We start from the raw sequence: 15,549 nt of genomic DNA on the forward strand, positions 1-15,549 counted from the left end.
AGTATTAACCCTAGAAGGCAACTGCCGGTTTGGGCCCCTGAAGTTGAAATTGGGACGGATGAAGCGTCATTGCACCGACATGGGGACCCTCATGGCCGCTTTGGTAAAATATGCTGATTCTGATAGTACCAAGGATCCCGAATCTAATGATGACAAGACAGGGAAGGGGAAGAAGAACAACAGCTCCAAAGGTCAGCAGCATCACTGGGTAGGCAATGGCGGAGGAGGCAAGCGTAAAGCGGATGGCAACATGGATTTTGTGGCTAATACCAACGTACAGGATAATGGCCAGCGGCGCAAGGGTAGGCCGAAAAATCGTAGTGGAGCGCCCAACCCCAACCCAAACCGCCTGAACTATCTGCTAAGCCAGCCCTGTCCAAGACATGGGACGAAGGAGCATCCGGTTCAACGTCCGGTCTATTATATCAGCGAGGTACTCATTGAGTCCAAGCAAAGGTATCCGCATTGGCAGAAGCTGGTGTACGGAGTTTTTATGGCAAGCCGGAAGCTTAAGCAATACTTCCAATGGCACCCAATTACGGTGGTCAGTTCTGCTCCTTTGGGAGATATCATTCAGAACCGGGAAGCAACTGGCCCGATTGCAAAGTGGGCTATAGAGCTGGGGCTATAGAACATGGCATCTCAGTGAAAACTGTTCCACGCATCACGAAAATAATTGTTTGCTTTCCAATTGCACCAATATGTCGATTCATTCTCCAGACCCACGTCTATTTTTTGGTTTTTCCATGTAGCCTCATTTTTTTAAGAATCCCATGTAGTGTCGCTGCTTTATATCTTCTCCACCAGTACGCAGGGATGGGAACCCTCTTTCACACGGTAGGCTCACTACCGATGACTCACGTCTTCTCTAGAGAAACCCCTCTGTCTTTTCTTCTTCTCCAATCTCCACCTAGATCTCAGTACTTCCTTGCAACGTACACCAAAGGATTTTCTTATTTCTCCACCGAGACCAATCGGCTCCTCTCCTTTCCGCTTCACCAAAAAACCCTGACCATCGCCATTAGTCTACTTGCTAATTTCACCGCTTCATGAAGCAACTCGATCAGTTTTGTAAAAGAAGGGTCGAAGTCCAAGCGCACGTTAATTGATATGAGTAGCGCCAAAGCAGTAGCCGGCAGCCATGGGTGTCACGCCCTCCTTCTACACTAGTCGCACATTCAAGATTATTGCGCCACCCTAACAACCCTTTGGGAAGCACCCGGTTCTGGTTTGCCATCAGAAAAGGAAATGAGATGGGAACCACCACTCGATTTGGCTTGGTTTCACTGCTCCTGGCTCCCACTCGCGTCCCAGCCTTGCAGGAACCAAAGCCGCCACTCCAAGAACTATGGTGAGGACCTCCCTGTAATCCTTCTTGTCGTTCCCCTCCAAAAAAATTCATCCAAAATTTTTTTTTGTGCATTGGAGTTTCCTGTGTTGAAGCGTTCGATTATATATTCGGTGGTTAGTTTCATTTTGTTGTATTCGCAGCGAATCTCAGGCTATCCATCATCAAGCTTCTCCAACACTCCTTGCCTCTCAGCGGATTTGGTTGCAGTGTGTTTTGACTAAATTTTAGGGTAAGAGGAGCCGAGGAGGCGATGATTTGCTTGAGTTTCCTTCCCATCTAGCCTTCTCCATGTCCAATTTTAAGAATCTCAGTTGGAGGCTCCACCAACATGGGCATTTACAACAAGAGGTAGCAACAATGTCACAATGGTTCCTCTCTTGTTTTTCAGGATTTTAGCTCCACTGACCTCTCCCAGGATTTTTGGAATTATGTTGGCAAAAAGGTGAGCACATCCTTACTTTGTTCATGTTGGGGCAGTGTTAAGCAATTTTTGAATGCCATAAAATAATATTTTTTTCACAAGAGATGGATAAATAGGCTGATATATACTTGCAGGCAGTACAATTTCTGGGAATACTACTACTAATGATTGTTTATCTCATCTCCACAAAGTTGCTTCTCAGATCTTATATTTTGCAGAATCTCTGAAATTCTTTTTTATCTGATGTATACTTTCAGGTTTATCTAGATGGAAAAGTTCTTTCACTATTAGGTTGATGCTTCAACTAACCAGGTCTCTTTTGTAATCTATAGCGGATATCATCTAACAAGATTTTCCTACTAACTGATACTTTCATATGTTTGAGAGAATCAGCTGGCAGTGATTTCGAAACTGTTCAACTACTCAAATTTTGATTACATCTTTTTGATTAGTTTTGGACTTTAACTCACCATTGTATGTATTTATATTAACTTTTAGTGCACAAAACTCATACTTTCAGCTTTTTCCTTTGCATATTTTTGTAAGAAAATAAAGAAACATAGCGTGGTAATTCTGAGTCCTCCGCGGTGTGTCAATTTTGAGTTATGCCATTTAATTGATTTGAATTTAACATCAATACTGAACAAGATAGTTTAACTGTTGCTTGACCGCAAAACTGTAATGGTGTTTTATTTATTATATACGTATACTTTTAATGGATTTTAAGCAAATGTACAGCGGCAACACGCAGGGTATCATTTAGTTTTTCCAATTCATGTGCTATGAAATTTCCAAGAATCAAAGACACCCTTAGAGTCCCACACATAATTATATAATTAAGGTGCGATGGATCGATTGCTCATGCATCGATCAAACTTGATGCATATAATTAATTAAATTATTGTGCACTTCTACGAAACAAGAACTCCCTTTTCTTGATTGTCCATGAAAAGTTGCTTTCCAAACTAATAGAGCATTGGAGTTCAAATTTAAATCAGTTATACTATTGCCATTTTTATCTAGAAGATATATAAAAATGCTCCAAAGCTTTTGAAGCTCGTTCTTAAAAATGCCTGAAAGATACAGTAAAATACTTACTCTGCTTTGAAGCCAGTTCTTCTCTTCATACAAATGTTAGTTTGTTCAAAAAATAAAATAATGAGATTTATCATCATGTACCTAACACCCACCTTTTTGAAAGAAAATAACAATCTTCTTGTGCACCGTACTCCCTCCATCCTTGAAAGAATGTACTTCCAACTATGTTGGAGGGTCACACTATCTCAAAGTTTGACCGAGTTTATGCAAAAATATATCAATTTTTGTGAAACCAAATAGGTATATGATGAAATATATTTTAACATGAATCTACTGCTACTCATTCATGGCATAAATGTTGGTGTATTATTGTATAAATATGGTCAAACATAAAAAAGTTTGACTTACCAACAAAGTTGGGAGTACATTCTTTCAAGGACGGAGGGGGTATACGTTAGATATATTTAATAATTAATACTCACCCAAATATGCACAATGTAGGATATTAGTAATTGACTAGGAACATGCGCTGAAAGTAAAGAAACACATGGACTCACAAGCTAATAAAAACGCAAGTAGTGAGGTGCCCTCACACTTTTGATGCCCAAACCATACATGCGGATCCTTAATTTCATAGCCTCTGAGTTTTGATTCCTTTGTAGATTATGTAGATACATTATTCATGCAGTGAGGGAGTGTTGGTTGCACCACATCTGGATTTCTTGCTTAGGCTTGGAAAGCATTGGGATTTACCCTTTCACACCTTGTTTTCTTTCCAGGAGTAACTTGGTTCCTTTAACCTTGTTCAAATGACCAATTGGGCGCTAGAAAGACCTTTCATGTGAAGTCTCAAGGGACACATGTTGTTGGTGGATATGCGTCACTCTTCCCAGCACTATGTGGGGCACAAACGCCAACGAACCATGTGGCAATTGTTATCCTAGAGCTTACCAAGAATTTGGTGTGGAATATACCACATTAGAGTATTCCCGTCTATAACTCAGGGAACCTATGGTCACAAGATAGGCGTAGCAAAAGTTGAAATGCCATAAATAGTACAGATATCAATGCGGGAACAGAAACTTAGCATAATATATTCATCACTACTATGGCACTCTGAATTGAAGATTTTCATCACAAAGAAATGTTTTGTACGAAAGTTATTTGGATCAATGGAAGGAGATCACAAAAATTAGTATGAATACCTTTCATATACCTTCTTTATAAGTTTCTTTGTGATCAAAATAATACTCGCCGACATAGTGACATGGTCAATGTAATTCCGAACCACTCTAATTCTCAGGGCCTGAAATTTAGGGGAAATGGTAGAAATAGGGATCGTTCCTATGGTGACACTATTCATACATTTGTTCAAAGAAATAGAGCAAGGATACAACGGAGGCGAAAGACTCCTTTGATCCAGTTTCATTCAAAAGAAAAACATATTAATTATACAATTCACTTGGACCTCTTTTTCAATTTGTCAGGACGGAGAAGGAGACTAGAATCCTCAGGGGCATAATGACATTGTCATGATATGTTTTCCATTGATTTAGTCGGTTCATATTTATTAGAATTCTAGTGATTTCCATGTTCCTGTAAATTAAACCCTAAGGTCTTAGTCGGTTCACAGGAATAGTAAAAATAGGAACGGAAGAGACCATAGGAATGACAAAGGAAGTTCAAAAACAGAGGAAAACAGAAAGCAATGAGCGATCGGTACAACATAGGAAAAACGGAGAAATACTTCCATCGTTCGACGCTATGACAACAACAATCTGATATTTTTAATTGGTTGCATAGTGCTTCTCTCACATAAATCACATAATTGGTGAATTGTTTAGGACTTAGATGTGCAATACTTATGACACATCTAGATGTACTTTAGTAAAACTGAATTGTTTATTCAGAGAGGGATCAATCTGCCTCGGACATAAGCGTAGCATGAGCCCGGACTGGATTTTCCAATTCCTGAGGTAACACGTGGCTATAGCATTATTAATTCAACAGGAAATCGGAGCAACGTTTCCTTTCATCTGAACGAACGACCATCTTGTCTAAATTACTTTGGAACACCTATCCTTATAGACTTTTTGTGAAAGCCCTTTGAACCGAATAGGGCCTAAAGTTTACAAAATTCATGTGTTTTCCGACCACTGTTTCACGCATGCATCTCCACCGTATTCCTATGTTTTTCAAGTTCCTGTGTATTTAGAATACTGTGTATTTTCATATAATTAAGGTGGGTGGTGGATCGGTTATAAACTTGATTTGTATATAGTTAATTAAATCACTGTGCACTTCTACAAAACAAGAACTCCCTTTTCTCGACCGTCCCACACAAATGTGCTTTCCAAGTCGACTTATCATTCGAGCACAAATTTAGAATCAGACACCATACTCACTGCCACTTTTGCCTGGAAGATATTAAAAAATGGTCCAAAACTTTTGAAACCTACCGCATTAGCATAAAACGTTGGACCTAACCTCTGCCGTTACGCGTGAGTGTGCGTCAAATGCAATTATGGGAAAAGCTTTTGATGAACTCATTGGATTATATATTTGTGATCTATACTGTCAACACGCCAATGAAAAAACACGGGTATGCACGTCACGTGTGTCTTTGTCAAACATTAGCGTCGGTTTGCCACGCTGATATACACGACCAACTTGATTAAGTTAAATTAGAAGTTTCCCTGGTTCATCGGAAGCAACTTATGGATGTGAAAGCCATTACCAGTGTGGCATGGTATCCGCAAACAAGAAGAAGTTACTCTTGGTATGAGTAGCCAATATATGGGTATGACTATGACCGGTACGTACATTTGCATATATACTATGCATGTCCTCCGTCATTCTTCAGGCCAAGCTAAAGCTACCGTAGTGCCGTGCCATGTGCACACATAAATGTACTACTCCCTGTATCCCATAATATATTGTCAAAAAACACTTTTATATTTTTTTTGAGGGAAAGCCATTATGACTGTTTATATTTTATACGAAAACAAGGATACATCATTTGATAGAACATCCACCAAGAATCTCGGAGGCTCCGACTTCCAAACAATAGTTCGAGAGGTCTCCCAGTTTTTAGCCAACACATCAGCCGTCATATTGGCCTTCCTAGGACAGTGATTAAAAACTATAAAGCTAAAATTACAAGCTAAGAAGGAGCACTCCTTGTAGATGGCCGCTGCAGGACCAAGAGAATTTCCGCCGTTATGCATAATGGCAATTACCTTCATATAATCTGCCTCGACATGAAGAATATAACAGCCCATCTCATTTGCCGGTAGTAGGCCGTCTCTTGATCCTCGGGCATCTGCTATCGCTGCATCTTCTGCAAAGGTGATGTCGCTGCATGAAGCTGCCAAGAAAGAACCTGTGGCGTCACGCAGAATAGCTCCAGTGCTACTTGATCGATGTCACCATCAAATTCAGCATCAGTATTAAGCTTTATAGTACCCTCGGGTGTGTGGTTTCTGCCAACCATTCCTCCTGATTTTTGCATTCTTCAATTTTGCTCTTGTGAAGTTTATAGCCAAAGCTACAATGACCTGCCTTATATTATGGGACAGAGGGAGTGTAGCTATCTCTACCGTTTTGTGTATTTTTTTCAGTGGTACGTGGTCGTGGGCGTGTATGGTGTTGTCTTCGGTTTGGTCGGTGGAGAAATAGTATTCGTAGCATCGTAGGTGTAGATGCTCTTACCTTTTCACATTCCCATGTATATTTTAGAATACTGCGTATAATTACATAGATAAGGTGCGGCGGATCAGCCTCTCATGCATCGATCAAACTTGACGCGTCTAATTAATTAAATCATTGTGCACTTCTAAGAAACAAGAACTCCCTTTTCTCGACCGTCCACGAACAGGTGCTTTCCGGCCGGCAACTCCGTTATGGGTGAGCTACCTTTCCAACCTGAACAAGCATTCGAGCTCAAAATTTTAAATCGGACACCGTAGTGTGACTTTTGCTCGGGAGATATATAAAAATGCTCTGAAACTTTTGAAACCTAGCTATCGGATTAGCGTAAAAACGCTGGTCCTAACCTCTCCCGTTGCGCGTGCATGTGCGTCAAACCCAGCTAAGCACCGTGATGATAGTATTATGGGAAGCTTTTGATGAAGGAACTCTATCTATTTGTGGTCTGTACTGTCAACGCACCAAACGAAAGCTAGAGTATGATGTAGCGTGTTTTCTTTTCAAACATTTGCAGCCATTTTACACGTGACATACACAGCTAAATTGATTCTCTTAAATTAGAAGGTTCCCTGGTTCATCAGAAGTGACTTATATACGTGAAAAGCATTACAGGTGACAAGGCATCTGCAAGTAAGAAGAATATGAGTGGACAATACACATGAAAAATTATGGCTTATCATCATGTACACCTAACACCTCCCCTTTCAAAAACAATCTCTCTCTACACAATCTACATTAAATGTATTAAACGAATTAATACTCACCCGAACATACGCAATGTGGGCAACTACTAATTGGCTAGGAACATGTGTTGGAAGTAAAGAAACACGTGGACTCGCCAGATGATAAAAAGGCAAGTAGTGAGATGCCCTCACACTCACAATGCCCAAGCCATACATGTAGATCCATAATTCATAGACTCTGAGTTTCTCTTCCTTTGGAGATTATGTACATACATCGTTCATGCATTGAGGGAGTGTTGGTTGCACGATATCTGGATTTGTTGCATAGGCTTGGAAGACATTGGGATTTACTCTTTCACCACATGTGGTGCTTCATCAGGTAACTTGGTTCTTCAACTTTGTTCAGAATGCACAACTGGGTGTTGAAGAGACCTTGCATGTGATGTCTCAGGGAACATGTGATATTGGTGGGTACATAGCATTCTTCCGGGGCACAAAAGCCAACAACCTTGTGGCAACTACAATAGCAAAGATTACGATGGTGTGGAATAAATCACAATCAGGGCATTCCCGTGTATCTCCTATACAAACAAGATAGGCGTTGCAAAAATAAAAATCTCATCAATACTACATATAACAGTGCGCAAACACAGACTTCGGGCATCTCCAATGCTGACCCGCAAATTTTCTCCCACATTTGTCCATGGACACGTATGCGGAAGGACGCCATCAAACCGTAGGCGCATACATTTTGACAACAGTTCGAACCAACCGGACAAAATTTGTGCAAACACGGCCGGATTTCATATAAATACGACGGATTTCATACAAACCAGACGATAACGTTTATATTTTGAACATATTTTAACTAAAACGGTAAAACTATATGCATGTACGGTCGCGCGGAGCTCCACTCACACGACATGGATACACTACATGAGTCAACGGCCGGTAGCGACGGATCCCTTCATCTTCCTCATGTCCGGCAGCCCGCTCACCGGACTGCCAGAAACCCCGGAGGTATATGCTTCAGCGCAAAGGGCGGGTCGCTTCCCCGCCATTCATCGGTGTGGAATCGCCGGCTGATGCTCCAGCCGGAGGGGAAGGGGCGCCTCCGCTTCCGTGGAGACCATGCGGGGGTCAACAATGATATGCGCTGAAGAAGAACCGGGCAAGACACCGGCTGTGTACGCCGGCATCGCCTCGGCGGTAGCCTTCATGGGACCAAGCAGCGACGGCCTCGCGTGTTCTACTTCTCCTCAATGATAATGTCAGGCGCGGACTTGCTGGCCACCACCTCGTCGACATCCGTGCAACTGGTTTCTTTCTCTGCCTGCATGGCGTGGCTACACGCGCATCGGCGACGGATGGCGCGGTCGCAGGCACTAGAGGTGCGGTACGATGCAGCATCATCAACGACAGCGACGATGCCTGTGCCGCCATGCTCGCCGCCGTGCCGGCCTGGAGCAACTCGCCACTCCTCCGCTAGCTGGCTAGGAGTGACTTGTTGCTGAACCATGCGCCGTCTTGGGGCGGAAACTTGCTCCGTCGGGCTAGGCGAGGAACATGGAGCAGCGAGTTGCCTCGCTCATATCCGCAGGCTTGGGGCAGCAACTTGTTCCATTAGGCTTTTATGTCGGAGAACTGCTCTTACTGCACGTCGAATGCCATCGAAAGAGTGGAGGAAATGGTGGAAGGAGGAGATGGGGAGCGGCGCAATGGTGCAATTCTTGCCCGATGTCTGGCCTCGTTTAAATAGAGGGCGGACGGAGGAGCTTTCCCGGTGTTGCGTTTAATGTCGGCCCCTCCTGAATAGACGTGTGGCCGGAGTAGGTTTCTCGGCTTCCACGCAAGTTTAATGGAGGCGCTTGAATGTTGCGAGGAGATGGGTTCAGCCGGGCGTGCAACCAGCAGTGCCCTCGGCCGACATGTCGTTTCAATGGCGGAGGCAGTGAGAGGTCGCATCCACCCTGAGCCGCCTTCAATGTGGTGCTACGCGCTCTACAGCGGCATAATGCGAGCGGCTGGCAACGGGCGGGAAACACGCGCGGGAGGGGGAAGGGGTTTTTGGTGGGCCAAGGCTGTCAGAAGCGGGCGTGTTTGCTGTCCGGACTTCCACAAAGCTCCCCACGTTTATCTCCGGTTTGCGGAAGAAAATGTGTCCGGACCTTCTCGCGGACCGATACACGCCCGTGTTGGATGGCTTCCGCGGTCCGGACAATGCTATTCGGACGGATGCGAGAGGTTTGAGGGTTGGTGTTGGAGATGCCCTTAGCACAACATATTCATCCATACTGCGGTCCTATGAATTGAATAGTTTTCATCAGAAGGAAATGTTTTGTATGGAAGTAATTTAGATTAAATGAAGTAGATAATCAATACTTTTTCGTTCACCTCCCTTATATGGTTCTTTCCGATCAAAATAATTCACACCCATATAATGATGTGGTCAAAGTAATGGCCAACTACCCAATTCCCATGGCTTGAAAGACGAAGGAAAAACAAAGAAATATGAATCGTTTCTATGGTTACACAACATTTGATTCAAAGAAACAGAGCAAATATTGACTTGGACCTCAGCAAATATAATGAGAATGCTATTATGCCCCAAAGGATCCTAGTCTCGTTCTTCTTCCTAGGAAATTGAAAAGGAGGTCCAAGTAAATGTTTGCTCCATTTCTCTGAACCAAACGTATGTAAATTAAACAAAAGTCTACAAATTTCATGTGCTTTTAGTCCGATGTTTCACGCATGTATTCCTATTGCGTTCCAATGTTTTTCATGTTCCTGAGTTTTTAGAATACCGCATATAATTATATAATTGAGGTGCGGCGGATCAGTCGCTCATGCATGGATCGAACTTGATGGGTATAGTTGATTAAACTATAGTGCATTCCTACGAAACAAGAGCTCTTCCTTTTCTCAACCGTCCATGAAAAGGTCCTTTACAACCATAGGCCGGCAGTTCCTTTATGCGTGAGCTACCTTTCCAAGTCGACCCATCATTGGAGCTCAAATTTAGAACCAGACACCGTACTCACTGTGACTTATGCTTGGAAGATATATATATAAATGCTCCAAAACTTTTGAAACCCCCCGTATTAGCGTAAAACGCGTGCGTGTGCGTCAAACCCAACTAAGCACCGTAACGATATTATTATGGGAAGCCTTTTGACGAACTCGTTGGATTATATTTATGGTCCGTACTGCCAACGCACCAAGGAAAAGCTATGATGTCGCTTATGTTTTGTTCAAACATTCGCAGCCATTGAACACGTGATCTACACGACTAAATTGGTTCTGTTAAATTAGAAGTTTCCCTGGTTAATTGGAAGCAACTTATAGACGTGAAAAACATTATAAGTGACAAGGTATCCGCAAGAAAGAAGAACATAGGGAGTGCAGCGTTCTGCACCCAGGCTCAGCTACACCCGCTGATCAATAGTAAATCAGAAAAAATAGATTTTTTTTTCAAACAAATCTGGTTTTTTTACGCATGAAAGTTGAAAAAATATTCAGTTGTGTGCAAAATTTAATGGCCATTGGACATTTGAGAAGCTAGTGGCATTGCGTAATAATTTCAGATATTTTTGAATTTGTTTGCTATTTTTTTAAATTTATTGTTCATCGGGTGCAGCTGAGCCTGGGCTAAGACGCGGATTTCCGGAACATAGGTGGCCAATACACATAACTATTTCTCCTTCTTGCCGCAAAAAAAAAAAACTATTTCTCCTTCCTCCTGGTACGAGTATGACTATGAGTGGTAAGCACATTTGCATGTGCACGTTCTCTTCAAGCCAAGCTACCATGAAATGCATGCATAAATGTGGACATTTTTGTTTGTGGTACGTGGACGTGTACGGTGCCGTCTTGTGGGTTTTGGTTCGGTGGACAAATAGTATTTGTAGCATGGTAGGTGTAGGATTACCGGCCGGCCGGCCTGCAGACTTTGTTAAGTTCGGTAGACAGCACACACGACGGTCTACCGGTATGTGAGAAGCAGCAGTACTATTCTTCAAGGGAGCCCCAGCTACGGATGCACGTCATGCAGCTGTGTGTAAAGGTGACATCGGGCGGGTCGTCCGGCCGTGAACGACGACATGCGTGCATGCAGCTCATGCATGCGACGCAAAGTCACCGCGAGATTGCTTGGTTACGGGTGCTTCATATATTCCCGGCCGGGTCGAAAGAAGCCGGCCAAATGTCCGAACGGCAACGAAACGTGTGTTAATGTATTGAGTACTCGGAATGGGTAGTGCGTGCATGTGACCTCTAGGTTCGATATTGTGGCTGTACTCTACTACACGACTCCCGTTGCACGCATATATCCCCTTAAGATCATGATCTTGGATATGATGCGATGAATAAACTAATCACGCAGCCGGCAATCACATGGTTACTTCTCTCACGTTTCTCTTTTTGTTAGGTGCCATGCATAAACTTTACCGTCATTTATAGGTTTATCAACGTATCCTATTAACTTCTCTGAACCAAAGGACATTTTACGATCATAATTTATTTATTTTTATTATGTTTTATTTTGACTTGGCATATAAAAAACTAGAGTTTATTTTGCAGGTAAAAAAGAGAGTTATACACAATCATTTATATTTTTTAAATGAGTAAGAGGTTAAATAAGAAACAAACATGAGCGGAATGTCTTTTTAGGGAAATAAGTTGGATGTTTTTAGAAATGCGTAAAGCGGTATATTTTAGATCAGAAGACTAAAAGGGACTTGTGTATAAATATGAATTTTAAAAAATTAAATAGTATTAAAACGACGCCGTGCTGGTTCAAAAAAGAAAAACAAGTAAATGGTTGTTAACCCTAGCAAGTAAGTGATTCCTAGAAGACTTATTTTTCGCGAATAAGTAAAGCTTGTATATCATTTTATTGATTTAAGAAGATAGAACGAGTACAAGATATGATATAACACATGACACCGACGCAACAAACGTGAACATGGTGTGCAGAGCAGAGAGACATGTGACGCCCGGCATAAACAGAGAAAACTATAGCTAAATTGCCATCCTGAGAAGTAGCCCAGACTAATAACAAGACGGCGAACATCTTCAGATCTAGAACCGATGACACCGCGAGCAAACAAGACATCGCCTTCACGAAGGAGAATGCCGTTGAGTCGCCGTCCGGTCCGGATAACCAGACCTAGGGTTTCCCCTGATACTCGAAGGGGAGGGGGGAGGCACAAATAATAGCCGTGGCAACGCCTCCAAGAAGGGCACGTCACCCGTGGGTGTCGCTGGTGCCAGCATAGCATGCATGGATTTGCCCCGGGCCGAGTCTGAGCAATTCCAGGCCATTGGAGCACGAATCTGAGAAGACCACGACAGCAACAAAGGTGAGCTACAGCTGCTATTAATTTTTGTGAAGCAAAGGACATTGCACGATCATAGTCATATTAATTTCATCATGTTTTTTCTTGACTTGACAAGCTTCTTTACCCTCAATATTAAAAATCTAGAGTCATACACACAATCATTTATATTTATAAAATGAGTAAGAGGTTAAATAAGAAACAAACATGAGTCAAATGTTTTTTTAGGGATATAAGCAAATGTTTCTAGGAATATGTAAAGTGGTATATTTTAGATCAGAAGACTGAAAAATACTTATGTGTAAATATGAAGTATTAAATACCCCCTCTGTGTCAAAATACAAGAAGTTTTTACACTATCACAATGTTAAAAAACGTCTTATATATTTGATACGGAGGGAGTATTAAATAGTAGTCGGTTAAGACGGCAATGTGCTGGTTCAAAAAAAGAAAACAAGTAAATGGTTGCTAGCCCTCGCAAAAAAAGAAGAAGAGGGTAAATGATTCCTAGAAGACTTATGTGCAGGATGCATTTAGAAAGTGTTTATGGCGTTGTTTTTTAGATCAGAAGGCTGAAGAAAGATTTTTAATACTTGTCTGGTTCCAAAGAAATTAAATAGAAGCAAGTAAATGGTTGCTAGAAAACGGGAGCCTTGGCCACGAAGCAGCTAGCTGACGGTTCTCTGATGTGCTAGATCCAGCTCCGCCCGCGCCAAGTAGCCGTTGAACCGCGCCTTCGTCCCCGACCCACCCACGCTCCGCTCGCCTTTAAACTTTTTTTTTTCTGGAAAGAAACGGCAGCCGGTGGACGGTGGTCGTCGTCTTAAAACCGAGCCCCGCCACTCTGTCGCCCACCGCGCCTCCACTCCTCCTCTGCAATTATAGCCAGGCCACTCCTCCTTCCCCAGCCCAACGTCTCTCTCTCTCTCCCTACCCCGCGTGCCCGGCGTGCGTCCAGAGAACCAGCCATGGCGACAATGCCGCCGGACCAACAACGCGCCGCCATGTCCGAGCCCCTGCTCCCCTGGCCGGCCTCCCTCCCCTCCTCCGCCTCCTCCTCCTTCTCGGCGTCGGCGTCCTCCCACTCCTTCTCGGCGTCCTCCTCCCCGGCCGACGCGGCGCCGGCGCGCGGAGAGCCGTCGGCGGCGTGGAAGGTGCTGGCCGTGCTGCGGGACGCGCACAGCCCGGGCGCCGGCTCCGTGTCCTGCCTCTCGCTCTGCGGCGAGTTCCTGCTCAGCGCCTCCACGGGCGCCGACATCGTGGCCTGGCAGCAGCCGGACCTCCGCCTCTTCGCGCGCTTCGGGCATGGTGGCGAGGGCGCCGTCAAGGCGCTGGCGGCGGCCGGCGGGCGGGTGTTCTCCGCGCACCAGGACGGCCGCGTGCGCGTCTGGCGCGTGTCGCGCCGCTCCGAGAACGCGTTCAAGCTCGTCGCCGCGCTGCCCACCACCAGGGACTACCTGGGCCGGGTGTTCCGCCAGGCCAGCTACGTGCAGGCCGGGCCCCGCCGCGGCCGGCGCGGCGGGCGTCGGCTCTGGATCGAGCACGCCGACAGCATCTCCTGCCTCGCCGTCGCCGCGCAGGACGGCGTCGTGTACTCCGGATCATGGGACCGGACGCTCAAGGTGTGGCGCATGTCCGACCTCCGGTGCCTCGAGTCCGTGCGCGCCCACGACGACGCCATCAACGCCGTCGCCGCCGACTGCGGCGTCGTGTACTCGGCTTCCGCCGACGGCCGCGTCAAGGCGTGGGAGAGGGGCAAGGCCGGCGCCGGCGCGCACACCCTCCTGGCCGTCCTCGTCGCCCGTGACGGCGTGTCCTGGAACGCCGTCGCGGCGAGCGGCGACGCTGGGGCCGCGGGGCGGCGCGTGTATGCGGCCGGCTCGGACGGGCACGTCCTTGCCTGGCACCGGCACGGCACGCGGTGGAGCCTCGCGTGCGACGTGAAGGCACACGCCATGGCCGTGTTGTGCATGTGCATGGCCGGCGACCTGGTGTGCACCGGCTCCGCGGACAAGACCATCGGCTTATGGCGCCGGCAGCCATGCGGCGGCCTCGCCAAGGTGGGCGCCGTCGGAGGCCACGAGGGCCCTGTGAAATGCATCCAGGCCTCCCTGTGCAGGGCCAGCAATGGCTACATGGTGTACAGCGGCGGGTTGGACAAGAGCATCAGAGTCTGGTGGGTGCCGAATGGTGCCAACGGCGATGAGCGGCCGCGAGAAACGAAGGGTGCCATCAGAGTCCCTGCGTGTTCTTGAGGTGAAGCGTGTGATTTGTCCGGCTTGCCTAGAAGAGTGTACATTTTTTTCGAGAGGATTCTTGGGTCTGTAAAATTTACCAGAGGAAGGGTGTTGTTCAGATTGTTTTGGGTTTGGTTTTATAGATTTAAATTTTAAAGGGACACACAAACTAGTCATAGGTTGTTGGGTGTAAAATAGTCGTAAACTGTAAAGTATACTTTGTTTTCTATATAGGTTTTCTTAATGGAAAAAGTATGTTTTGGTCCCTCAAATTCACCGAAAGTAGACACTTGGTCCCTCAAGTCTCAAATCCTGGCAAATTTTGTTCAAAACTAGATTTAAGTGCAAAACAGCCCACTTCCACCTAGGACACTCTTTTTTTTGAAAGCCACCTAGGACACTCTTTGGTCAAACTAATGCCTTACATTCCGCCTCCTCTCTCTTTATCCTGATTGTGTCGTCGTCGACTTGACCGGCGGCCGGTCCGAGGTGGTCCCTTCCTTCAGGGGCGGAACTGGGCCCCGGGCACCCAGGGCCCTGGCCCGGGGCGTGGAAAAATTAATAGGCTATGAGTATATAGGCTTTTTTTGCAGGCCCATGGCGCAACCAGTCAAAAGAAGAAGACCCAAAGTCTAGATGGGCTGTCTTATGAGAAACCCACGTTTGTCTCAAAAAAAAAGAGAGAAACCCACGCAAGCAGGAGGCAACGTCCCCCACGATCAAGCAGGATAACGCAACGCTATTGGATGAAACGCTCACGCGGCCGCCGCAAGTC

General features: G+C 45.3%; 1 protein-coding gene across 1 annotated transcript; it reads left to right on the forward strand.

Moving 5' to 3' along the window:
- The first annotated feature begins 13,299 nt into the window (after positions 1–13,299).
- LOC125549290 (Transducin/WD40 repeat-like superfamily protein) lies at positions 13,300–15,061 on the forward strand. The gene has a single exon (XM_048712738.2). It carries the CDS (start codon positions 13,506–13,508, stop codon positions 14,790–14,792), a length of 1,287 nt encoding a protein of 428 aa, XP_048568695.1. The 5' UTR covers positions 13,300–13,505; the 3' UTR covers positions 14,793–15,061.
- Positions 15,062–15,549: the final 488 nt, after the last annotated feature.

This window comes from Triticum urartu, chromosome 3A, assembly GCF_056163025.1.
Source record: "Triticum urartu cultivar PI428250 chromosome 3A, HENAU_Tu73, whole genome shotgun sequence".
NCBI lineage: Eukaryota > Viridiplantae > Streptophyta > Magnoliopsida > Poales > Poaceae > Triticum > Triticum urartu.

Excerpts from the sequence above, each read along its gene's own strand:
- LOC125549290 (XM_048712738.2), top strand. The coding sequence starts at position 13,506 with ATGGCGACAATGCCGCCGGACCAACAACGCGCCGCCATGTCCGAGCCC.